General features: G+C 29.6%; 4 protein-coding genes across 5 annotated transcripts; 3 read left to right on the forward strand and 1 right to left on the reverse strand.

The window, feature by feature from the left end:
- Positions 1–4,572: 4,572 nt before the first annotated feature.
- LOC127256939 (E3 ubiquitin-protein ligase ATL23) lies at positions 4,573–5,999 on the reverse strand. The gene is made up of 2 exons (XM_051283174.1): positions 5,063–5,999; positions 4,573–4,907 (listed from the first exon to the last, which is right to left on the reverse strand). The coding sequence occupies exon 1, from the start codon at positions 5,866–5,868 to the stop codon at positions 5,473–5,475; it is 396 nt and encodes a 131-aa protein (XP_051139131.1). The 5' UTR covers positions 5,869–5,999; the 3' UTR covers positions 4,573–4,907; positions 5,063–5,472.
- A 6,498-nt stretch (positions 6,000–12,497) lies between these two features.
- Positions 12,498–15,530, forward strand: LOC127256936 (uncharacterized). The gene is made up of 4 exons (XM_051283171.1): positions 12,498–12,920; positions 14,702–14,804; positions 15,061–15,222; positions 15,315–15,530. The coding sequence occupies exons 1-4, from the start codon at positions 12,679–12,681 to the stop codon at positions 15,468–15,470; spliced, it is 663 nt and encodes a 220-aa protein (XP_051139128.1). The 5' UTR covers positions 12,498–12,678; the 3' UTR covers positions 15,471–15,530.
- A 2,024-nt stretch (positions 15,531–17,554) lies between these two features.
- On the forward strand, positions 17,555–20,752 carry LOC127256934 (uncharacterized). Its single transcript, XM_051283169.1, has 9 exons — positions 17,555–17,666; positions 17,912–18,037; positions 18,665–18,742; positions 18,836–18,924; positions 19,455–19,529; positions 19,743–19,804; positions 19,878–19,946; positions 20,050–20,229; positions 20,404–20,752. The coding sequence occupies exons 2-9, from the start codon at positions 17,915–17,917 to the stop codon at positions 20,478–20,480; spliced, it is 753 nt and encodes a 250-aa protein (XP_051139126.1). The 5' UTR covers positions 17,555–17,666; positions 17,912–17,914; the 3' UTR covers positions 20,481–20,752.
- A 114-nt stretch (positions 20,753–20,866) lies between these two features.
- Positions 20,867–24,885, forward strand: LOC127256933 (expansin-A11-like). Of its 2 annotated transcripts, XM_051283168.1 has the most exons (5): positions 20,867–21,758; positions 22,262–23,413; positions 23,749–23,828; positions 23,931–24,252; positions 24,361–24,885. In XM_051283168.1, the coding sequence occupies exons 3-5, from the start codon at positions 23,825–23,827 to the stop codon at positions 24,671–24,673; spliced, it is 639 nt and encodes a 212-aa protein (XP_051139125.1). In that variant the 5' UTR covers positions 20,867–21,758; positions 22,262–23,413; positions 23,749–23,824; the 3' UTR covers positions 24,674–24,885. The 2 variants fall into 2 exon arrangements, with proteins under 2 accessions (XP_051139125.1, XP_051139124.1); XM_051283167.1 differs by lacking the exons at positions 20,867–21,758; positions 22,262–23,413 and having other exon boundaries at positions 23,423–23,828.
- The last annotated feature ends 85 nt before the right edge of the window (positions 24,886–24,970 follow it).

Below are 24,970 nucleotides of genomic sequence, written 5' to 3' on the forward strand. Positions count from 1 at the left end.
AATCAAAACAGGTAAAAGCTCTTTAAAAAGCTGTTTCCCAAATATTAATTATTATTTTTTCAATTTTTTTCAAATTTTAAAACTTTCTAAAATTTATTGTTAAAGTGGAATTATAATTTTATTTCATAAGAAAATATAAATAAAATATATTAAATAATAATAATAACGAAGAGTTAAATAACGGTCATAATATATTATTGATATATTTTATAAACAAAAAAGGTGAATAAAGAAAGAGTGGTGGTAGGGGGAGGTAACGGCCAACCAAACAAACAATCATTTCTGAAACCTAAAAGGAACACGTATACCAAATCCCTCGCACCTACTAACTTCAGCTTTTTTCCCATGTGCCTGTCACGTGACCAGAACCCATGCCATGCCGTGTCCGACTTTCCTGCCTTCATCATCCTCTTTAATCTTTATTATCTCCTCCCTCCGTCCCCAATCTATCTATCCATTTTGTTTAAGAAATATTAGTATTATATTGAAATAAAGTAGAAATAAAGGTAAAATAACTAAATTAACTCTATTAGTATTATATGATACAAAGGTAATGACATTTGTGTAATATATTGTAAATTAGAAGGGTATTTGTAATGTTAAGTGGATAGTACAATTACTATAAAAAAAAAAAAAAAGAAACGGATACTTTGTTATGGGACGGACCAAAATGGAAAAATTGATAGATTGTTAAGGGACAGAGGGAATATATATTATGTATTTGAGATTAGTCTCTGATTCTTCAATTCGGAAATTTTTGAGAATTTTTTTTTTTTTTACAATTTTATATCATATGATAGTGGGGTATTTACAGTTTTTAAAATTTATATATTTTTTATAGTATAAGTGGATATATATACATTTTTTAAATTTTATAAATTTTTTTGTAATTTAAATTTTATTTGGTTGAAACTCAAGTTTTCATATCTTTTTCGTATTCCTTAATGAATTTAATTTTATATTTATTTTGATTTAAAAAAAAAAAGACAAAGATAAAGATGCACAAGGGGTGTAAGTTTATAATTTCGATTTTTTTCATATTAAAAAAAAAATCATTAGTTTTATATATTATATTTTTATAATTATTTCTATTTGATTTGTATATATTTTGGTGTTAAATCCTGAAGCATTCAAATTATATTGTATCATTATTATATGATTTTTTTTTCAATTAGTTTCATCATTCTTATATAAAAAAATTTCTTTTTTTATTTTACTATTTTGGAAAAGATATCTAATTACCGTATTTATTTTTATACTTTTTATAGTGTATAAATAATTTAATATGATATATATTTTATATTTTATAAGATTTTATTTATTTTACAGTTTTTTTTATAAACTTAATAATATTTATAATTGATCATTTCTAAATTATTTAAATCTCATTTTCTATTTTTATATTAATTTTTTTTTTCATGATTTTTTTTTGTTCTTTATCGCTTTCTAAAAATATTGAATTCAATAAGTATTAAAATATACTTCATTCGTCCCGGCAAAGATGAAATATTTTGTTTGGGCACGAGAATTTATGTATTGTAAATTAGTTATTTAAATAGTGAATATTATTATTTAATAATGAAAAATTTTTTTACTATGTGTTTGAATATTTTAAACATTATATATTTCAATGAAATATATATACAATATAAATATTATATAATAGAGAATACATTCTATTAATACAAATAAAAAAAAATATTTATTTATTTATCATTAACTTAAATTAATTTTGTAAAAAAATTGAGAGTTTTAGAGGTAAATAAAATATTTGTTAATTCAGGAGACAAAAATAAAGGTTTTTGAGTTGGTCATGCGTATAAAATATTAAAAATTTATTTATATTTATTAAATGTATTTAAGATTGATAAATTTATTAAAAATAAAAAAAAATGTCATATTTTGTGGAACGGACAAAAAAAATGAAAATGAGTTATATGTAATGAAATATTATTTTATTAATTTGTATTTAATATGTAAGTTTATTGTTAATTATTATCTATCATGTATATCATATTCAATTAATATATATTTGAATAATTTTTAAAAAATTTAGTCAATTTTCTAAATTTTAAATGATTTGTTTTTTTTAATATAATATTTTTATTTATAAGTTAATGTCTAATTTTATTTTTAAAAAATAAGTATGAATAATTGTAGTTGATATTTCAGTGATACTATTTATTAAAATTAAATTATTTTTTGTTTATTTATTAAATTTGCAATAAAAAATTAAGATAAATAATTATCCACAATTTTTTTTAAAAAAAAATACTAAAAATAAGTTTTTAAAACAAATTCTCTATTTTATTTAAGTAGTTGTTCTTATGTGTATAAATAATTTAATTATATCATATATAATAATTATATTAAAAATTATTACATAATTATCCTAGAGTATATACTTACTTTATAATTATTTTGTTCAACTTATAATTATAATGTTTTTATTTTTCATATGAATATTAAATTTTACCTATTACTGGATAAATTGACTATATTGATGTTCAAAATATTTGAAGTGAAACTAATTTTACAAAGATGGTATGTTATTATTATATAATTATAGCACAACATATAGTTACTTTATAATTAATTTTTTCAATTTAAAAATTTAATTTTTAATTTTTATATAAATATTAAGTTTTCCATATTATTGGACGAATGAACCATATTAATGTTCAAAATATCTGAAGTGAAACTAATTTTACAAAAATTGTATGTTTATATAACTATAAATACATCGCAATTTTTTATTTATATTTTATATAAAAAAAATTCAATGTGGGTATGATGCTAATTTGACAATAAAAAACGACACCTTAAGTATGAATTTAAAATTGTCACACAAACAATCTTAATTTATCTTTCGATGTCAACTATTCTATTTTAAAAATTTACAATATCAGACATCGTATAAATATATAATTGACACATTTATAGATTATGTTTACATATGTATAGTACTAACTATATCTTCATGGACATAATAAAACAAATTGTCACATAGTAAACTTACTTTTAATATTTTATTAATTTTACGAATATTTGTATTTTTTACAAAATACTTGAATGTAATTAATTATTTTTTAATATTATTTTTAATAATTTATACAAACCGTGCAACGCACGAGTACCGACACTAGTTATTATTATATAATTTCGTTAATCTTTATAAAAATATATTATACTAAACTATTATTCTATTTAAAAGTAACATAAATAAAAGTATACAAAATACACACCAAATACGTCCTATATTTCAACTAATATATTTATCATATTACTGTAGACACGATAATTTAGGTAAAGTATAATTAGTAAATAATTAAGAAGTATATTAGTAAAAATAATAATTATTTAGTAAAAATAATTATAGATTAAGATTAAGATAAATAAATAGTTTAATTAAAATTAAGAAAATTATAAAATTTAAAATGCGATTAAAGTGCATAATTATATTTTCAAAAATAAAAAGGACAAATTATGTAGAACGGACGAAAATATAAAATATAGACAAATTATGTGGGACGAATGGAGTACATATTACGTATGTATTGTGAATAGTGTTAAGGCAAAGTATATAAACAAAATTAGAAGAAGGTAAATATTACAAATAATAATACCATTTAAAATATGGTCCAAACTAATGATTTTATAACTCAAACTATTGGGCCAGATTTTGCTCTCTAGTTTTATTGGGCTTTCCCAAATATTACATTGATTGATGGTTAAGAGAAGAAGGGAGGGATTATTATGCAACATCTGTCCAAAAAGATAACCCATTAATTCCGTACACATTGATTTAGCTTAGAATTAATTAATAAATTATAATATTATTTCATTATTTTTTATATAAATAATATTATTAATAGTTTATAAATATAAATTAATATACTCTTTTCGTTTTAAAATAATTTTTTTTTTATTTTTGTCTCAACACAATAATCGCATTTTTATAAATAATTATATAGCCATAAAATTACATATCTTTTTAATTATTATTATACAAATACACTCATAAGTATATTTTAGTCTTTTTTTATTTATTTTATATTTATATTTAATATAATATTATTATTTTTAAATTTTGTGTTGAACTCAAATTAGACTATTATTTTATAACAAAATATATGATTAAAAAAATTAAAATATATGTTTAAATATTTTTAATATTATATTTTAATAAAATATATTTAATATGAATATTATTTTATAAATAATATAATTTTATATATTATAAACAAATAAAAAATATTCATTTATTTATTTATAATTAACTTAAAGTAATTTAATAAAAACAATATAATTTTAAATATATACAAAAATATTTATTTATTGACTAGAGATAGAATTATAAGATTTTTGAGTTGGTCTTACATATAAATATTAAAAATTTAATTAAATTATTTATATTTCTTTTAAGTATATTTAAGGTAATTTTCAAATATATATTTTTTATTTTTACATAAAAATTAATATTTAATATATTATCGATACAATTGTATATGTTTAACCTAAAAAATAATAAATTAAATTAAATTAAGTAAATTTCATCGAAATGCTAAACAAACAAGCACAAATATTTCCAAAAAGTTTGAAAATTCTGGAGAATAAACCTTTGTATTACGTCCAAACACACTCGAAGGAATTCATTGGGCATCGCAGATGTCTGCACCAAATATACGTATATATGTGTGGAGGCCAGCTAGACAAAGGCCGTGAATCGCCAATCAATCCTCACCGTCCACGTGGCGGACGAACAATCGACAGCTCAGTGGCGCTCACAGCTGTAACTGAGGAGATTCCTCTGTGTAATAATTTTAACCTCGGTATATTCCAGTATCTCTTTCCTTCTGTGTACTCATATTTCTAATGCCCGCTGCAGCTTACACTTACACCTACACCTAAATACAAAAATTAAAATAAATAAATAAATAAATGAACATGGCAATATTTATTAAAAAAATTATAAGAATAAAATTTTAAAATATGAATAATTAAATTGTCTTTTGTTCCCTAAATTTGTCCCTTTAAACACTCAATTATAGTGTGAATTCACCTGGAAATCGTTGCAACTGCCTTGGCAAAAAAGTGAATTGTCTGATTTGCCCCTGTACAAGCCGCAACGAAAATCTCGACTTTGCTTGTAAATGTGCAGCTAGCAATTAAAGCGCAACTGATTCACGCCAAAACGCCGTCGTTTCATCCCAAATTCACATTCTCCTACACTACACCTTTCTTTTCCCTCTTTCTCCACGTTACTATCGTGAACCCAAAATTAATTTAAATACATAAATTCAAAAAACAAAAAATTTCAATTCAAATTATAATTTTTCTGCATAAACACTACAATATAAATAATAATACTAAAAAATTCCTAGAAAGAATGATCACATATAAATATATATATAGAGAGAGAGATTCAATAATGGCTACGGCTACGGCTGCAGGGAAGCCGACGAGCCGAGTTCAGCAGGGATTGGAGTCGGGAGGTCCCAGGAGCTCAGGTCCAATGCGAGCGCGGCAGACAGGGCAAACGTTGTTCTTCGAGAGCCAGGCGTCGGCGCAGTCGGCGTGGAAGCCGTGGTTGCAGCCGGGGATGATTTTAGCCGGCTGGTGGCTCTCGATCTCGTCGAGGCAGACGACGCAGTCCGTACCGAGCACTAAATCCCTGCCGTTCACTTTTGGGAGCTTCTCAAGATCGGACGGCGACAGTCCCTTCTCCACTTTCCCCTTCACCGGCGCCGCCGGAATCTCCATCTCCGGCGAAACCGCAGAGTGGCAAAGCAGGCAGACGTAGACCAGAAAAATTGCACTCATTCCAGCACAAGGAAGAAACAGAGCAAGAAATATCGACACCAGCATTTTATTACTCTTTTTACAAAATGAAAAATACTCAGTCCTCCATGGCTGGATCTCGAAAGGAGCTCGGGAATACCGTGGGGGTTTATATAGAGATTGGGAGTAGGGGTTAAGGCCGTGTTTGGTTGGAAAGTAAGATTTGGGAAATAAAATGGAAGTGAAGGGTAAATTGGGAAGGAAAAAAAAAAGCTGACGCATTTCTTGAATCCCAAGGAAAGGGAATGGAAGACTGTATAATTGTATGGAACCGCAGGGAATCTGACAGGAGGGAGAGTTTTGGTAAAAAAAAAATATTTTTATTTTTTACTATAAATTTGAATTGTAATGATTTGGGGAGATTTTTTTAGCATTTGGCAATAGGAGAGATACATTTTAAAGCGGTTGGCTGGGTCTGCAATAAATGAAGAGTCTGTGTGGGCTGTAATGCATTTATTATGCAACACGCCTCCTTTTTATTTTATTTTATTTATTTATTTATTTTTTATGACGGAGGAACTCGCAGCTGTTACCAGAAACGTCGAGGGTTTAAACTTACGATCTCACGATTAAAAATCCAACTTCTACACTACGTCGTCCTTACGAGACAACACACCTCATTTATTGTATGGAAAGTAAAAATTATTATGTCATTTTATCATATAGTTCTTATTTTTATTCAATTTTTAAGGCTTTATTTACATAACATATTTTTACTTATTTGATATTTTTTATTTTTAAAAAATATAATATCAAATACAATTTTTTTCCTCATAAAACATCAAATTATACTAACTTTTTATTTATTTATTTTCAAACTTCCAAAATTCCAAAAATCTCTATCTAAACAAAATTTATACTTCGGAACGAGGCTCACAACATTATATACATATGTATATATCTTAAATGGTTTTGCTAAATACTTCAATTTTTATTGTAAAATTTTTTATTAAGTAATTGTAATTGATGTATTGTGAAGCTTAAGGTAGAACTATGAAAATACCATGATTTAGTTTATTAGCACTTGTAGTGCTAGACTTTAGCCTATATATGTATATATATATATATATAGTACAAATCATTATTATGATTGAATTGAATTATCAAATTCTTTAGTGTTATTTTATTTTTATTTTTATTTTTTTCCTAATTTTCACAATACTATTAACAATAAAATGCCATACTACGTTGGATTTCACATCTTTGTTGGTTGACCCCTCAATGATTCAATTTCGGAATTTATAATAATAATAATAATAATAATAATAATAATAAATTAATTGATGGATTAAAGAATCAATCGAAAGTATTTGATGTATTGGATGATTAATAAATTAAAAAGAGTTAATTAAGTAAGAGTAAGTGGGCTAATTTATTTGTTAACGTTGTAGAAGGTAACCACGTGTTGCGTAGCCCATCGCAATTGTGATCCCAACAAATTAAAGTCGTGCTTCTCATTATGGTGGTAATTGTTGACTCAAACACGACTTTATAATTAATATATATATATACGGAATATTTGTAATTTAGTCTTGTATATCAGAATTTTTTAATTTAAAATCCTATTAATTTATATGGTCGTCCTTTCCGATTTTTTTTCAGTAGTTTTATGTTTGTATAGTTTAAGATTATGTATTATGATTGTTGGAGTGTAAATCCAAGTCCCACGTCAGAAGTTACAAAGAAAATTTTACACTTTATAAGTTCAAGTGAAGTATGAGGCATTTTGGAGAATATCAAAAAAACAAATTCGTACGGGCTCAGTGCAAAGCGGACAAACAGTTGTATAAGAGCCCAGTTGAGCTCACCCTGGTGACCTAAAATCTCCTAACGATTTTGAGTCGGCCCCGATTGAAGTGGTCAGGGAAGCAGATCTCTTTGTATAATAATAGCAATAAATAAATGGAAAAAAAGATTCAATAAAAAACACATCGTAAGTCATGACTATGGCCTTCGGCCTGTAAATGCATTCAACAAAATTTCTGAATCCAATTGAATAACAATAAATTTTTCCTTTTTTTTTTTTATGTTCTTTTTGTGGGAACCTAATTCTAATTTGTCTAAGAATTAATTTAATAACTGAATCAAATTTTGAAAGAAAATATAATTTTTTTTTTTGTAGTGATAATAAATAGTTGCTTGAGCGTGATTGGTTTTTTTGTTTGTTTTCATTCTAAATCAAAACCAATGTTATATATAGTCACCACAATTTTCAGTTATTTTTGTGTTTTTCATTTTATTTTTTATTTTATTTAATTTTGGTCATTTTCTACAAAAAAAAAAAAAAAAAGAAAAAAAAAAAAAAAAAAAATGATTTTGTAATATAAAAGATAAAAGATAATGGATTTATAATCCTTTTGAATTGTGGTAAGTGGGAATCAACAATTTCCAATAGTATAAATGAAAATTAATAATCGAAAATTATTTGAGAAGGGAATCATTATTAAGATAAATTAAAAAAATTGTTGAAAAATGATTAGTGGGTTAAACATAATGGTTTATAAAATAATAACAACAATTATATATTTATTTATTTAAGTATTCTGACTTTTTTTATTATTTTTTTCTTTTACAGTTTTGTTACAAGATTCTGTTTAAACATAAATGTAAATATATTATTCTTTATTTAAAGTTTGTTCTTTTTGATGAAAAATTATATATATCTTATGTATAATTTAAAATTTGAAAGGATATTTGTTTTTTTGAATAAAAATAAAATAAACAAATCATATGTATAATATTATTTTAATTTATAACTTATTAGAAAGAAATTTGGTATTCATAATAAAGTTGTGTTCAAAGATAAAATAATCAATGGAGGATGTCAAAAGAGAGCACTTTCTTGCTTAAAACTGTTTCAGATATTTTGAGATAATTTTATAATGAAAAATAAGTTTTTAGGTTTTCAATTCTTTTTTGTTTAATATAGAATTGACAAAATTGTCCATAACTCTCTTATGGTTTCGAAACTCAACGTAAATTCCCCTTCTACTTTAAAAATTGCATGACGTCCCTTTATACTTTAAAAAATGTTGCATGAAACCACTTTGTGGTTTCGAAATTCAGCATAAATCCCCATTTTACTTTAAAAAACTGAATAACGCTCACTTGTACTTTAAAAAATATTGCATAAAACCCCCTTGTCATGCAAAACAAATAGATAGGAAAACATCTTCTTATCACACGAGGAAAGTTTCATGATGGTGGGGTTCATGCAACGTTTTTTAAAATATAAGGGAGTACCATGCAATTTTTAAAGTCCAGGAAGATTTTAAGCTGAATTTCGAAACCACATGAGAGTTATAAGCAATTTTACCTATAGAATTTGAAGAATAAAATGTATTTTTAATCGAAATATTAATTAATTCAATACCAATATATATATATAGTTCATCTTTATATTTTAACTGTTTCCGGTGTTTAATTAATATTGTCCTAAACCATTTCATGTCACTATGTGGAGACTAAGAAATAATATTTTAACATAAAAATAGGTCAATAAAAATTAAAATTAGAACTATTATATAAAAAAATATTAAGTAGTTAATCAGAAACTGAATAAGTAAATAGAAACAGTGTCAAATTATTTATTATTTGTTAAAAGTAGTAATAATAAAATTATTTACGATAAATAACTTATGCATTAAGTTGAGCGGATATATTTTAAAAAATAACATAATTATTTCAGACGGAAAAAAGTGTTTATTTTAAAATATATATATTTGTTGAGCACAAAAAATAATAATAATAATAAATAATGGCAGTAGGATTCTGGACGGGTCTGGATATAAGCCAAACGGCCCAGAAGTCGGGCAAAAAGAAGTCGGACAAGAAGGATGATCGACCGATACGTTGTCGGACAGGACAAAGTCGGGCACGGAGATCAGACGTGATAAAGTCAGACATGGAAGTCAAACAGGATAAAGGTCGGGCGAAGAAGAAGTATCGGCAGCCGCGGAGGTCTGTCAAGAGGAAGGTCGGGTGCGATAAGGTCGGACCTGGTCGGGCCATGCTTAAAGGTCGGGCGCAAACAGGCCGAATTCGAGAGTCGGGTATGGTAAGGTCTGTTGTGGAGATGAGGCAGGATAAGGTCGGGCGTAGTGAGGTCGGGCAGTGAAGTAGCATGTGCAGGTCGGGTGAGAGAGCAGTTCTGGGACGGTTGGAGGAAGTTGCAACTGGCGAACGGTTTTTGAAGGTCGGACGTAGCAGAACGGTTGACACACGTGTTAATAGAAGAGAACTTTTGGGGCGGTTAACAACGGTTATGGTAACTGACCAGATAGCGGTTCGAAACGTTTCTTCAACAGGGTTATTTAAGGATCCGGTGTTGTTCGAAAAAAAGGCATCTTCAATCAACTTCAACAAAGCAAAGTCAGATTTGGGGATCACCACTTTAAATTTCAGTCTTTTATTTTCCAGTTTATTTTCTGTACCATACAGTGTTTAGAGATTCCTAATCTCAGGCACTAATTAATCAAGTTTAAGGATATTTTCTATATCTTTGAATTTTACTTTATTTTTGTTGAAAAATTACATCAACAATATTTTTTCGAATTGTTATGTTACCGGTTGAAGCTAATAGTTAACTAGAACATTGTAATGATATACTCTCTGAGTGCGTTTTGGGTCATATTTATCTTCTATGTCATTGTATTTAATATTAAAATATCTTTATATTTATATAATTTTTTTTTAATATATAAATGTTCTTGTATTAGTATTACAAGACATTAATAGAATTATTTTTGTAATTTTTTTAAAAACTTGTACTATGTTTTGATATAATACTTAATATTTAAATATCAATACGTAAACAGTAAATGAAACTCTTAGAGTCGGACCGGAGGCCGTACAATATATGATTTTTGTATAACAAAATTATGTAAAACTAATATAAGAAGTATAAATATAATAATAAAAATAATAGCAATGGGCCAGACTACCTCAACCTTAGCCCATAAGTTTGGAATAAATGTATTAGGGCCTGTGAAGTAGCCTAAAATGAACTATTCACAATAAATTACCAAGGGGTATGTTCTTTTGAAGGGTGCGTTTGTTTGGGGGTTTGGATTTTATGTTGAAATTTGAATAGTAAAAATTTTGAATTTGAATAGTTGTATAATGTGATATAAGTAGGTGTTGATGTGAGTTTGAATGTAAAATTGATTTTTAGTATAATATAAAAAATAAAAAATAAGTGTTTGATTTTATATTTTTGGGAGAAAAAAATAGGATGAATAGTAGAAATCTAATCCAATCCCCTAAACAAACACACCCGAAAATTATTTTTACAATTTATACGATTTAATTTTTACACTTGGTATAAAAATATGTTATTCTATCGTAAAACTTTACATTTAAACTGCTATTCAAAAACATGTTTAAAGGAAAAATCCAACCAAAACACATATCAGTTTATTGCAAAAGTTGTGTTTGTTTGAACTTTCTTGTCGTAATTTGATTGCTATTGTTAGGAATTATTAGATAGTGTAATTAAATAACTTTTACTATTTTATCCATTTTGTTTGGTTTCATAATGTTTTCATGAAAGCTACTTACAATGCTCAAAACATGTTCATACGAGGAAAATTTGTTAAAGTTTTAATATATATCAAATTAAATAATAGCAAACATATATGCACTTTTTATTTTTATTTTTAGATAAAATATCCTGCAAATTAGATCCAACGGATTATGTTTGAATCAATGATTTCATGATTACAAGTTCATTCCATATGATCAAACTATTCTTTACAAGAGGACAATAACAATTTGTTTGTTCAACTAACATTTCTCAGTTGAACAATTTCTCATAAACATTATTAAAAAATACAAATATATATATTTTTTATATTACTAGCACAGTTTTCTATATTATACAAAAAAAAAAAAAAAAAACTAGAGAGTTGGCATGTTTAGAGAGAAGTTTTTGGAGGTTTTTTGAATTTTGAAAGTTTAGAAAAAATAAAAAATTAGTATTTGATTTGATATTTTGTGAGAGAAAAAATATATTTGATGTAATATTTTTTGAAAAATTAATAGTGTCAAATAAATAAAAATATGCCTGTAAACAAAACTTTATTTATTTTTATTGGAACAATAATAATGTTTTAGTTACCACAAAATTTAGGGTGTGTTTTTAAGCCCAAATTTGGTGTTTGTACATTAATTCAGCCCAAAACTGTTGAGATTTGGAGATATCTTGACATAATTTTATTTTTATTTTTTTTAAAGAATTTTTTTAAAGTTATAAATATAAAAAATTATAATATATATAGATATAATATAAATTTATAATCAAATTATATAAATTAATATATATTATATTATAACATTCATTCCCATCAAATCAATTCAAATCAAAATTCACCAAATATAAATATAAAACAAACATATAAATTCAAATTTAACCACACTAAAGAAACACAACCTAAGTCCACCTACACTACACTCCAGCAAAGCTAAGTAGCCATCCCAACCAATCAAAACCATCGCAAGTTTCTAAAGCTCCCGGGGCCCCCTACACCAGGCCAATCTGGGCCGTCCATTCAAAAACCAACGGCGTGGATCGCACATTTACTTTTCCAATGTTCCTTGAGGAGGCTTCAGCAGTAAGCAATATCCTTTCCTTGACTTCTAACTCAGCCAAATTCCAATCAATTGTCCAGAAAAATTAAAAAATAAAAAAAGAATCTTGCAATAAATAAATTCTCTTACCGTCGAAGACAAATAGAAAGGCAGAAATAGAATCGAATCGAATCGACTTCCCTGTTACGAGATCCAATTAATTTTACTCTCTCACTCACTGAAATTCGATCCGACAGTAAATTTTCCGGCATGGGTCTCGCCGGCGCAGTTTTAGTGGCGCTGATGTCGTGTCTGGTTCCGCCGGCGGCGTGCCAGCCGGCGACGCCGGACGGGTTTTGGTACGGCGCGGCGGCGGTGAAGGATACGGCGGTGATCGAGGCGTTCTTTGACCCGGTCTGCCCGGACAGCCGCGACTCGTGGCCGCCGTTGAAGAAGGCGGTCCGGGAGTACGGCTCCCGGGTGTCGCTCGTCGTCCACACCTTTCCCTTGCCGTGAGTCTCCTTCTCCGACCCTTCTTCTCAGCTCCGGCCGGGTTTTTTTAATTTTTTTATGAGTTTTTTTATAAAAAAAAATATTATCTCCGTTAGAATTTCATTTGCCTTTTTTTTTTTTTTTTTTCCTGTAAATATTTGAATATTAACTATTATATATAAATATATTATAAATTAAGATAAAATAATAAAAAAAATATTTATAATAGTGTCTTGTAATATTGTTTGAATAATATTTGTAAAAAAAAAATTATATAAATATAAAGATATTTTAATGTTAACAATGAGATCCTTCAAATCGGATAAAAAACATTCAATTTTAATCATTATAATTTTATTTTTGATTTTTTGGGAAATATATATTGATTTCTTGTCGGTGATTTTACATGGAGACATACGTAACAATAATGTGAATATGTGATTGATTGATATTATTCCATGTGTGTTTGGAGTAAGTCCATAAGTTCGTTTCTGTTTGAAATTGCCCGATTTGGAGTGTCCAACGTTGGTTCGAAATTAGAAATAGAAAATATATAACTTGAAATACTTTTATGTGTGTTTGTTTGGGGGTTTGGATTTTAAGTTGGAATTTGAATAGTAAAAATTTTGAATTTGAATAGTTGTATGATGTGATATAAATAGGTGTTGATGTGATGTTTTGAATGTAAAATTGATTTTTAGTATAATATAAAAAATGAAAAATAGGTGTTTGATTTGATGTTTTTGGGGGGAAAAAATAAGATGAATAGTAAAAATCCAAACAAATCCCTCAAACAAACACACCCTTTAGTAAACTTGGTTTGATGGATACTGTTGATTAAAAAATAATAATGTTATTTTAATATTTAGATAGATTGGTAAAAAAGTAAAATAAAATACTATAGAAATTAGTGTAAGTAGAAAAAATTGTGAAAATTAATATTAGTTAAAATAATAATAATAATAATATTGTAAATTGATAAAATTGTTTACTATGTAAATAGATTGCATATAATTTTAGTGAACGACGTATAAAGAATAATTACATAATTTTGGTAAATATTTGATACGATATTTTATGATATATATATAATTTGATGGTTTTTTAAAAAAATTATTATTGATAAATGGTATTAAATTTTTTCTAAAATATGTACACTAATGGTGTGTTTGTTTGGGGGTTTGGATTTTGAGTTGGGATTTGAATAATAAAAATTTTGAATTTGAATAGTTATATGATGTGATATAAATAGGTGTTGATGTGATGTTTTGAATGTAAAATTGATTTTTTAGTATAATATAAAAAATAAAAAATAGGTGTTTGATTTGATATTTTTGGGGGGAAAAAATTGGATGAATTAGGGTGTGTTTGTTCGAGGGTTTCGATTTTGAGTTAGATTTGAATAGTAAAAACTTTAAAGTATAATAGTTGTATGATGTGATATAAATAGGTATTGATTTGATGTTTTGAATATAAAAAATAAAAAATAAGTGTTATGATTTTATATATTTTTTAAAAAAATTGAATGAACAGTGAAATTTCGGAAAAATCCGACAAAAGAACGCACCTATAATAAATATAGCTTTTTTTTTTTTTTTTAAGTCTTCTTTAAAGGGTTTTATATTAGTGAATAGACATTGTGTTTTTTTCTCAATACTGTGTGTCATTGTATTTCTTCTATTTGAGTTGTGCTTCTCTCGTTTACAATTTTTTTTTTTTTTTTTTTCAAAATTTATGAAGTTTTTTCATATTTAATTTAAATGTTTGTAATTTTTTTTTTTTTCTAATTGATGAATTATAGGTACCACGACAATGCTTTTCTAACCTCTCGAGCGTTGCATGTTGTTGATAAGTTGAACACTACTTCGACTTACCCTTTACTCGAGTCTTTTTTTAAGAACCAGGTATGATAGTTTTTGGGTTGATTTCATAACAATCATATCGTCGTGTATTGTGAAATATGGGTTCTATTTAGATCGAGACTTTTGGATAAAAAAAAAAAAAAAAAAAATAGTAAAACACTATTGTTGAAAATAATATCTGATGAAATATTTATTTTTTAAAATTACTGTTTGTAAATAGTACCAAAAGCTTCAAAACTATTTGTATAAACAAGGTCATGTATATCTAATTTGATGTCATTGGTCGATTTTTGAACAGGAGCAATTTTACAGTAAGGCGACATACAATTTGTCACGCGCTGAAGTCGTGGAGAAAGTAGAGAAATTTGTCGCAAAAGAAGTTGGAGGCAAATACGGGCCGGCAATAAAAACTGGCCTCAATGACACCAAAACGGATCAAGCGACAAGATTCGCTTTTAAGGTAATATTACATACAACATTTCATGGTTTTTCATTCCTACACACAATGCAAGATCATAGTTACAATCGAAAATTTTACTTTGTTGTCATTAGACCGGTTGCTTGCGCGGTGTTTATGGCACGCCTTTCTTCTTTGTGAACGGGTTTCCGTTGCCGGATGCCGGCTCGGCTATCGACTACAAAGGATGGAAGAAAGTGTTGGAACCTCTCATTAAACAGGAAAAGAGCTTTCAGACATCTCCAGTGTAATAATCAATGGAAAAAGGAAAATGTTACAAGTTTGATAAATAAAACGAGTTGAATTGAGCATAGCTTTTTAACTTATATTTGGGTATGAAAAATGATAAAAGCAAATAAATAAAAAAGTTAGATTTTTTGGATTTTAATTGAGTAGATTTGTTTTAAAATTTGTATTTAAATAATATTTGATATATAAATATATAATTTTTTTGAATGAACAGAAAAATTAAAAACTCAAATTTATTTATTTTATATTTTTGTCGAAATAATCCTTTAATGAAATGTCTTATAATTGAAAATTGTGTGTATATATATATATAAATGGTATTTTGATAAATAGAATTTTAAAACAAAATGAATGTTTAATATAATATAAACATGTATTAGATATAATATTTCAATGAAAAATAATTTCTAAATATATTATATTAAATATATTTATTTATAAAAATTAATTTCTTATAAATGAATAATTAAAATATATGGTTGAAAACAAATCCAAACAAATGGTAAGTTGTACAAACATCATTTATTATTATTTTTTGATAAATTTTTGTTTAGATATTTTCTTTATTCTCTATTTTTTAATTTTCTTGATAAATTCTTCTATTTTTACATCGACAATTATTTTTATTTAAATTTTTATTTTTATTAGATGGATCTACTCCACTCGAGGATAAAAGTATATCTTACTACATCCAAACTAAGTATTTTCAAACTAATCAAAAGAAACACACCATAAAAGAACAATTTTCAATATATATATATATATATATATTTTTTTTTCACACATTTTTAAAAAAAAATTAATACATTAAATATGTTAATTATTTTTATATTTCTTACCCAATTCCCTATATATGAGAATCTTCTTTTCAACAATCTCACAAAACAAATACACCTATATTTATGCAAAATTATACTCTCTCAGCAGTCTTGTTTACTATTTTTGTCCGTCCCAAAACAATAGTTTTATTTCCATAAATAATCATATCATTATAAAATTACCCATACTTTTTCATTATTATTACAAATTGCCACTACTTTTTACACTAATACATTCACAAGGGCAAAAAAAGTCTTTCATCCGTACTTTTTATCCACTACCAATATAATATCACAATTTCTTAAATCACGTGTCAAATACAACTCAAACTATAATTGTGGGATGGAGGGAGTAGTAGATATACTTTTATCCTCTAAACACATTAACAATTCAAAAAAAATATATATATCATTTTTCATATTAACAACACACTTTTTAGATATACTTTTATCCTCTAAACACATTAAGAATTCAAAAAAAAAAAAAAAATATATATATATATATATATCATTTTTCATGTTAACAACACACTTTTTATATTTAGAATGTGTTTATTTCGGGGTTAAGATTTTGAGTTGAGATTAAAATAGTAAAATCTTTGAATTTGAATAGTTGTATGATGTGATATAAATATATATTGATGTGATGTTTTGAATGTAAAATTGATTTTTAATATAATATAAAAAATAAAAAATAAGTGTTTGATTTGATGCTTTTAGAAAAAAAAAAAAATGAATAATGTATTTAAAATCCAATTGCCAAACAAACACACCCTTAATATAAGAGTAACTCAAATAGCTATTAAGATCAATATAATTATTGATAAAAAAAAATACTATTTTTAATAAAATATTACATAAAAATATTATTTATTAAAAGAAATTCAAATAAATAGCTGGGTTTGTTGATTTTATATTTTTGAATGAGTGAGTTTTTTACATTTAAATAAAATATAATTTATTAGTTTTTTTTAAAAGAATAAATAGAATATATTGTATAAATATAAATAGATGTATATATATTATATATATATTTAATTTTTTTAATATTTAAAAAAATTGTGTTGAAAAAAAATATTAAGTGAACAAAGTATTTATTTCAATTAACTCTTAATATAAGAATTAATTCCGCCTGAAAAGTAATAAGGAATAGAGAAAACCTTCCATAATTAGGCGCCGTTTAATAAATAATTTCTATTTATGAAGTAAATTAACGATTAATTAAAATAATAATAGAAATAAATAAATTAATAATAAAAAAATGCAATATCGCAAAATAAATAGTAGCAGCGCACAGCAACCCTTAGGGCTCTAACGAAGAAACAAGCCAGAGAAGAGGGCTGAAGCCTACCATCGTATCTATACACAATCTACACCCAGGTCAGTCCAATTCGGATTTCGTTTTGGATAGTGTTCTACAGATTTGTGTTCAATAATTCAGCACTTCCAGATCTGCACCGCGTTTTTTCTTTTATCCTCCGCAAAACCCTAGTAAATTTACCAAATTTGTTTTGGCGGCGTGACTTTGTTTTTGGTTTCTGGATTGTTGTGCGCGCATGTTTTTGGTTATTTGTTTGTGTGGTTGATGATGTGTTGGTTGTGATTTGTTTATTTTATTTTTGTAGAGCATGGATCGATACCAGAGGGTGGAGAAGCCGAGGGAGGAAACGCCGATTAATGAGAATGAGATTCGGATTACAAGCCAAGGCAGGATGCGGAACTATATCACTTACGCTATGAGTCTGCTTCAGGTGTGTTTTTGTTGTATGCATTGGCCAGTACAGTTGGGACAGGCCTGGATTTCGTACTGTTTTGTTTGTGGGGATTTGATTTGTAGCTTCTGGGGTGATTTTTGATTTTGGTTAATTTTGGAAGGTGAATTTAATTGTGTATCTGCAGGTTCTTGTTCTGACATACGTTCTAAAGATCTTGATGGCCGCTTTTTTTCAGGGGAATAGTTATGGGAATGATTTTAATTAATTTTCCTAATCTACTGTTTACCCCAAAACAGTTGATTTTTCGTTACGAAACATCAACCGTAGATTGGAGCTTTATTTTGTTATTATTCGCTAATTTTGGCATGTCCTAGTGCTAGAAGTTTTTTAGGCTGCATTTTAACGCATGATAATGCAGAGTGGCCTTTTATTGATAAATTTACTCTGCAAGATTGATAGAACTCGTTTTCATGATTTTAAGTAGAACATGGATTGCCCTGTCCTTTTGCGCGATTGTTTAAATTTTGGTCTAGAGGTAGCTGCCTTAATCTCCATGAGATTTAGTGAATCCTGCATCCTCCATTATAATCTTTTTGCATTTGTTATCTAAATGATATTTGGGCAAATATCTGTTGCCAGTGTTAACCCCTTTGTTAATTTCAGGAAAAGAGTGATGAAGTCTTGTTTAAGGCAATGGGCAGAGCGATCAACAAAACTGTGACTATAGTGGAGTTGATCAAGGTTTTACCTTTTTTGCCTAAGTAATTCTTTATTTTGTGACTGAAGTGTTGATGTTTTTTATGACCTATATTGTTATTCCTTTCTGTAAATCAGAGGAGGATTGTAGGTCTCCACCAAGTTACATCAATTCAATCCACGGATATAACAGACACATGGGAACCCCTAGAGGAAGGACTCCAAACGTAAGTGTCGATTGTGAATTAGATTGTAATAATTGTAAATTTGAAAATATTTAAGAGGATTGATAAGAGTATGAAACGTATGTACATAAGGTGCACCTTATGGGGCAAAGATTTTCAGGCTAGTGGATGATCAGTGCACAATGGGATGTTGAGCTCTAAAGTGGGAGGCATTGTAATTATTGTTATTTGGAAAATTATTTAAAGAGATTGATAAGATTATCTATGCAACAAGGCATACATTTATTTTTGGGAATCAAATAATAATAACTTCAGAGCCTTTTTTGGTGTTAAAGTGTGCTTGTTTTATAATAGCTTATGATGAGTAGTCTCTTGGGAAGTTGCATGCACATATAGTGACAAAGCACGCAAAGAAAGACCTGTGTTAATCTATGGGGATAGCTTACTACCCGATAATGCCTCTGTCCCTCAATGATGAGGCCAGGATCTTACATTAGGATGTTTTACTGAATTTATTTTCTCAACTACTTATTGAAATGATTGTCTTCGATGATGCACATTCATGAATGCAGTTTGGAAACTACGAGAAAGGTTTCGATGATCACTATTACGCTGTCCAAGAAGGAGCTAGATAAGACAAACATTGGGTGAGTTTCTACAGGTTTGAAGTAATTTGTTCTGCTCTGTTTGCACCGTATTGCATGTCATAGAAAGGTTATAATCAATTTTAACTTATTTCCTAGAATTTTCTGATAGACACGTAAGTATATCAACTGCTATATGACCACCACCTATTCCTTATACATAGTTACTTCATTTACGTACAAGTGGTTAGTGATTTACAACAATATGTGCTATAGGTACCAAACTCCCCTACCAGCTGACCAGGTCAAGGTGGCTACAGAGCTAGAATATGATGGAGGTAGTTACATCTTTTTAGTGTCTCTTCCGTTTTACTGTAAATGATATGTTTTGACATATTTCAATTTTTCTAGAGGGATCACCTCCTGCAAGAGGAAGGGGTCGAGTTGCTAGAGGGAGGGGAAGGCCTAGAGCCCCGCCTGGTAATTGGATTGATTCTAAATTTGTTGTGGATTACTCTATTTGTTGCTTTTGGTTCTCTACATGTTAATGTTTTCACTGGGCATCTGACATATTGTATCACAGGAAATGGATTTGCATCTGTTGAATATGATGATGGAGGCTATGGAAGGAGCTATGGGGGCAGAGGACGAGGCAGAGGCCGCAACTTCCGTGGTCGTGGGAGGGGAGGCTACAATACCCCTCCAATGGATGCTCAGTATGATGTTGGAGGCTATGGAGGCTATAACCAAGGACCGCCACGTGGTACTGTATATAATATCATTCGAAATATTTTGTGGTGAATTCTTGTTAAAAGTAATTATCCAAGCAACATGCAGAACATGACTCTTAACAACTTACCCCATTTTGCTGATAAAACACTCTTAAAACTAGACATGGTCACTAAGTTAATTGTGCCTGTGGGTTTGTTCTGTGTAGGACGTGGACGTGGCAGGGGGCCTCGTGGGAGAGGCCGTGGATTCAGATCCAATGGCCGAATCCAAGCTGCTGCCTGAGTCATATGCTGCTACTAGTACTCAACTCGGGATTACATGTATGGCAGACAACATGATTTTCCGTTTCTTCTCAGTGGTTTTGCTAGTGTTAACATAATATGTCATCTGTAATTCAATGTAGACTAACATTAGCTGCGCTAGTTTGCTTGCGTGGTGAGCCTTTTTGTTTTGTTTTGTTATTTTTATTTTATTTTATTTTTTTTGTTTGTCTTGTTACCTTGAACACTCCATAGTTATTTATTTTCTTTATGAATCAAGTGTAACCCGTGGTAGCATATTCTTTAATTTTTTTATGCCTGGATAAAGCATGCTGCTCGATATTCCACGAACTCTATCCTGTAAAACTAGTTGGTGGGTGTCTTATGTTTATCTTCTTTTATAATATCCGCATTTGGTTAAATCATATCTTAAATAACGCATCTTATCATCGGCCGTCACGCTCTCCTCTGAAGCTATAAGATTGCAGATATATGTGATGCTTGCAGTAATCCCTTATCTAAGTATCTGAAGTAAGAAAAATGTGTTCTCTAACTTCTTGTTTGCTGGAAGGACTAAAGGAAAAAGAAATGTACACCCACCCATTCTTGCAATGGGTTCCCTCCGAATTGTAATTTATAAAACCATTAGAACCTGAAAGGATATTGTCCTACAGTGCAAATGGAAATGAGAATCCTTCAGGAAGACAGTAATATTGAGTGCTGGCTTTGTTGGTCTCACTGCAGCTCTGGGCATTCACAGGTACAAAAATACATCATTTTCCAATCACTTACTAACAATTATGTGTTGGGTGAAATTTGGAATATCAGGTTGGGAGTGTGTTGTGTGGTTCTGGATCATCAGTTAGGTTCTGGGAAATGCCTGGAGAGCACTTGATACTGTTGACATTTGGCACATTCTTAAACAGAACTCTGTCCTTATTCCAGGGTATGCCAATTTTGAAACATGATCTATTCCTTGATTTTAAAATTTTTACCATTGTGCTGATTTAGGTTCAGGATTGCTTCCCTGGATCAATCCCAAGGCCTGATGCAAACTCCCGAAGCTGACACTAATTTAAGAGGTTTTCTTGTATTTCAATTCTTCAATGTCTGGCCTAAAGTTCTCAAGGCAATGTTGTTCAGTGCAGAGGGGGAGTGTTGGAAGGAAAGACTTATTGAGAACCTTCGAGATGGAGCTGCTGCAGGAGCTTTAAGATGTTCTTCTAAGGTCAAATGAATGAAATCTGCAGTGCTTGTTAAAGTTGTTCATCTTACAGATGGTTCTATGATAAAAGCGAAGGTACACAAGTTTTTGAACATGAGACATTTAAATGATTCAATTATGGGGAAATGATTCATTGTTTTATATTTTAATTTAACACCATTTCTGCTCATTTTTAATTCTTATTCTATAGCCTGATTTAAGATATAAGACTAGCTTCTATGATCTCTGAGGCCTTGATTGGATGTGATGGAGTTCAATCAACGGTTGCTAGGTGGTTGGGGCCTCAGAGCTCAGTTGGTGAATAGAGAAGTCAAATTTGTAAATATTGGCATCGTACTTTAAGTGCGCAATGATATTGCTAGTATTCATGGCTTTATACAGTACCCAGGTGGTTATGATTTCAAGCCAAGGTTCCATGGATACTTTCTTAGGGGACTATGTAGTGATCGTATCCTCTCTGTTCACCAAAGCATTTATTGGTCTTGCACTTGTGATAATCTAAGAAAACGAGCATGCATACATGGCTTGCTTCAATTTTATCTATGCCATGGCTTTAGCTGATTCTAAATTTTAAATAGATTATGAAAATGATCAAAATCCCCACAACTTGAGACAAAGACTATCACCAATGCCCCAACACAAATCCTGGATGGTGTAGAGAGAACCAAGTCAGGGTGCATTTCCTATGTGACTGAGGTATAGATCACCATGGAATGGTTTGTCGGGGAATATTGAACAAGGTAATATGTGAAGATTTTATTATGCCCATACACACACTCACACGCAACAACAACGGGTGTAATCCCGACTTCAACTAAGGCTACAACTACCTTACTGTACCAGGTATGTTGTAATTAAGGTCATAATTGATGCATCGTTTTCAAATATGCCGAAAATAAATCCATTTAAATAACTCTTCAATTTAGGAATCCTAATTAGGTTCCTTATGTAAGATACAGAGGTTCTGTTTTTTCAGAAATGCTTTGAGTTTTGGAATTTATTGGGAAATATTAAAAATTAATATTTTGTGAGAAAAAATAGTTATTTGATGTAATATTTTATGAAAAGGTTATTGTAGATGAATAGTTGTTGATTTGAAAATGCATGTAAAAAGATTGAGTAATTGTGATTGATGGATATTGCTGTTATCTCATGATTAGCTCATTGCATAGCTGTTATTGACCATGCTTTCTAGAAAGAACACTTTTATCATTCATAAATCATAACAATTAAATAAATTTTAAATTCTGGTACCCTCACATGGCTAATGTCATAATCTGGTTAGTGAATAGTTTTATGTCATCATCTGGTACATATTTTTCTTTTAGCTCCTGGCTTGAAACAAGGCACAACTTGGAATAGAAAAGTGAACTTCTACTATGTATCAAACCCCTTTGGTCAGTAATACATCCAACCTGCCAAATTATGTGATAAAAAACACAACTTATCATCTTCTCCAATGTATACACTGCAGTTGGTGATAAGAAAAGCCCCTGTATTTATTGCCACATTACATTACAGTGTTTTATAATTGGGGTTGACCTTCATATAAAGAAGCCATAGAATACAATGTCAAAGTTTGCATGTGCCGTAGTACCCTCGCAAATAATCGTACTGTACGTCACACATTAGTTCACATTCTCAATTATATAGATTAATGTATGTGCAGGGTCAGAGACTAGAAAGGCTTTCTTTATTCTCTCACTCCTCCAACCGCCATTGAAAAAACTGTAAGTTTGAATGTTGAAATTTGATCCTTTCCATGTGGGATATTGAGGGGTTGCAAGAGAAGAACATGTGGGATATGGTTTATTTTATTGCATAGTTTGTTGCTACTTGCAGCTGTGGCACATGGGAGTTTGTTGATCATTTGAGATTCTTGCATTTTGTGTGTATAAATACATTACAGAATTGTGCTTTTGTAACCATTCGATTTATCCCTCGTCTCCTACCTTCATTCGTTTCTCTTGCCAGCATCATTCCCCTCTTAAAACTTTCGAGAAATGGCGGGATATAATATGTCATTACCAGTTTCTATACTTGTGATCTATTGCTTCATAATCAGTGTCGATGCACTCACGCCCTCCGGCTGGTTTAAGGCCCACGCCACTTTCTACGGAGGCAGTGATGCTTCCGGAACAATGGGTATGTTTCCTAGTTTGGATGTTTTTCTCTTTTGGCCATGATTTGATCAATGGTAATGAATAATGTTGGTTGTCTTTGTTCTTCGAATTTTTATTTGTGTAGGTGGCGCTTGTGGGTATGGGAACTTGTACTCAAGCGGCTACGGGACGAGGACTGCAGCATTGAGCACGGCATTGTTCAACGGTGGGGCATCGTGCGGGCAGTGCTTCAAGATCGTCTGCGACTACAAAACGAACCCGCAATGGTGCAAGAAAGGCGCGTCAGTCACGATCACCGCCACAAACTTCTGCCCGCCCAACCCGGCCCTCCCTAACGACAATGGCGGGTGGTGCAACCCTCCCCGCCAGCACTTCGACATGGCCCAACCCGCTTGGGAGAAGATCGGCATCTACCGTGGCGGCATCGTGCCCGTCCTCTACCAAAGGTACAATATACAATTCATAATATAAATGCAACATATAATCTATATATAATGTAGGTATTATATTGTTTGGTCGGACTAGTTAAACTTTGGTCGATTGTATATCCGTAGGGTTCCATGCGTTAAGCGCGGTGGGGTGAGGTTCACGATCAACGGCCGGGATTACTTCGAGCTGGTGCTGATCAGCAACGTGGCAGGTGCGGGATCCGTCCGATCGGTGATGATCAAGGGCTCCAAACCAGGATCAAATTGGATGTCCATGTCTCGGAACTGGGGGGCTAATTGGCAATCCAATTCCTATCTCAATGGCCAAGCCTTGTCATTCAAAGTCACTACAACTGATGGCATCACCAAGACATTCTCCAACGTTGTCCCCTCCAATTGGGCCTTCGGACAGACCTTTTCCAGCCCAGTCCAGTTTTGAGATGGACATGGGCTCCCGACGGCCGTGGCGTGCTTACTATTTTCATCAAAAAGCAGCCCGCCAAATGCTCGGTTGTTGTCGATGTTGGGCCGCAATTGTTCGTGGTGTATTTAAATTACATAATTTTTTTTACCTTTTTTTGTTTGGAATTTTGAATGTTTTGTAATGACAAGGATGCATTTTTATTATGATAAAATAAGAAGCTTTGAATTTTTGCTATTTTTATTATATATTTATAAATATTATAGAGTTTGGTTTTTCCATTGGGCTTTTTTGAATGGAATGTTATTCGATAAT

This window comes from Andrographis paniculata, unplaced genomic scaffold, assembly GCF_009805555.1.
Source record: "Andrographis paniculata isolate CXL003 unplaced genomic scaffold, ASM980555v1 Contig57END, whole genome shotgun sequence".
In the NCBI taxonomy this organism is placed as follows: Eukaryota; Viridiplantae; Streptophyta; class Magnoliopsida; order Lamiales; family Acanthaceae; genus Andrographis; species Andrographis paniculata.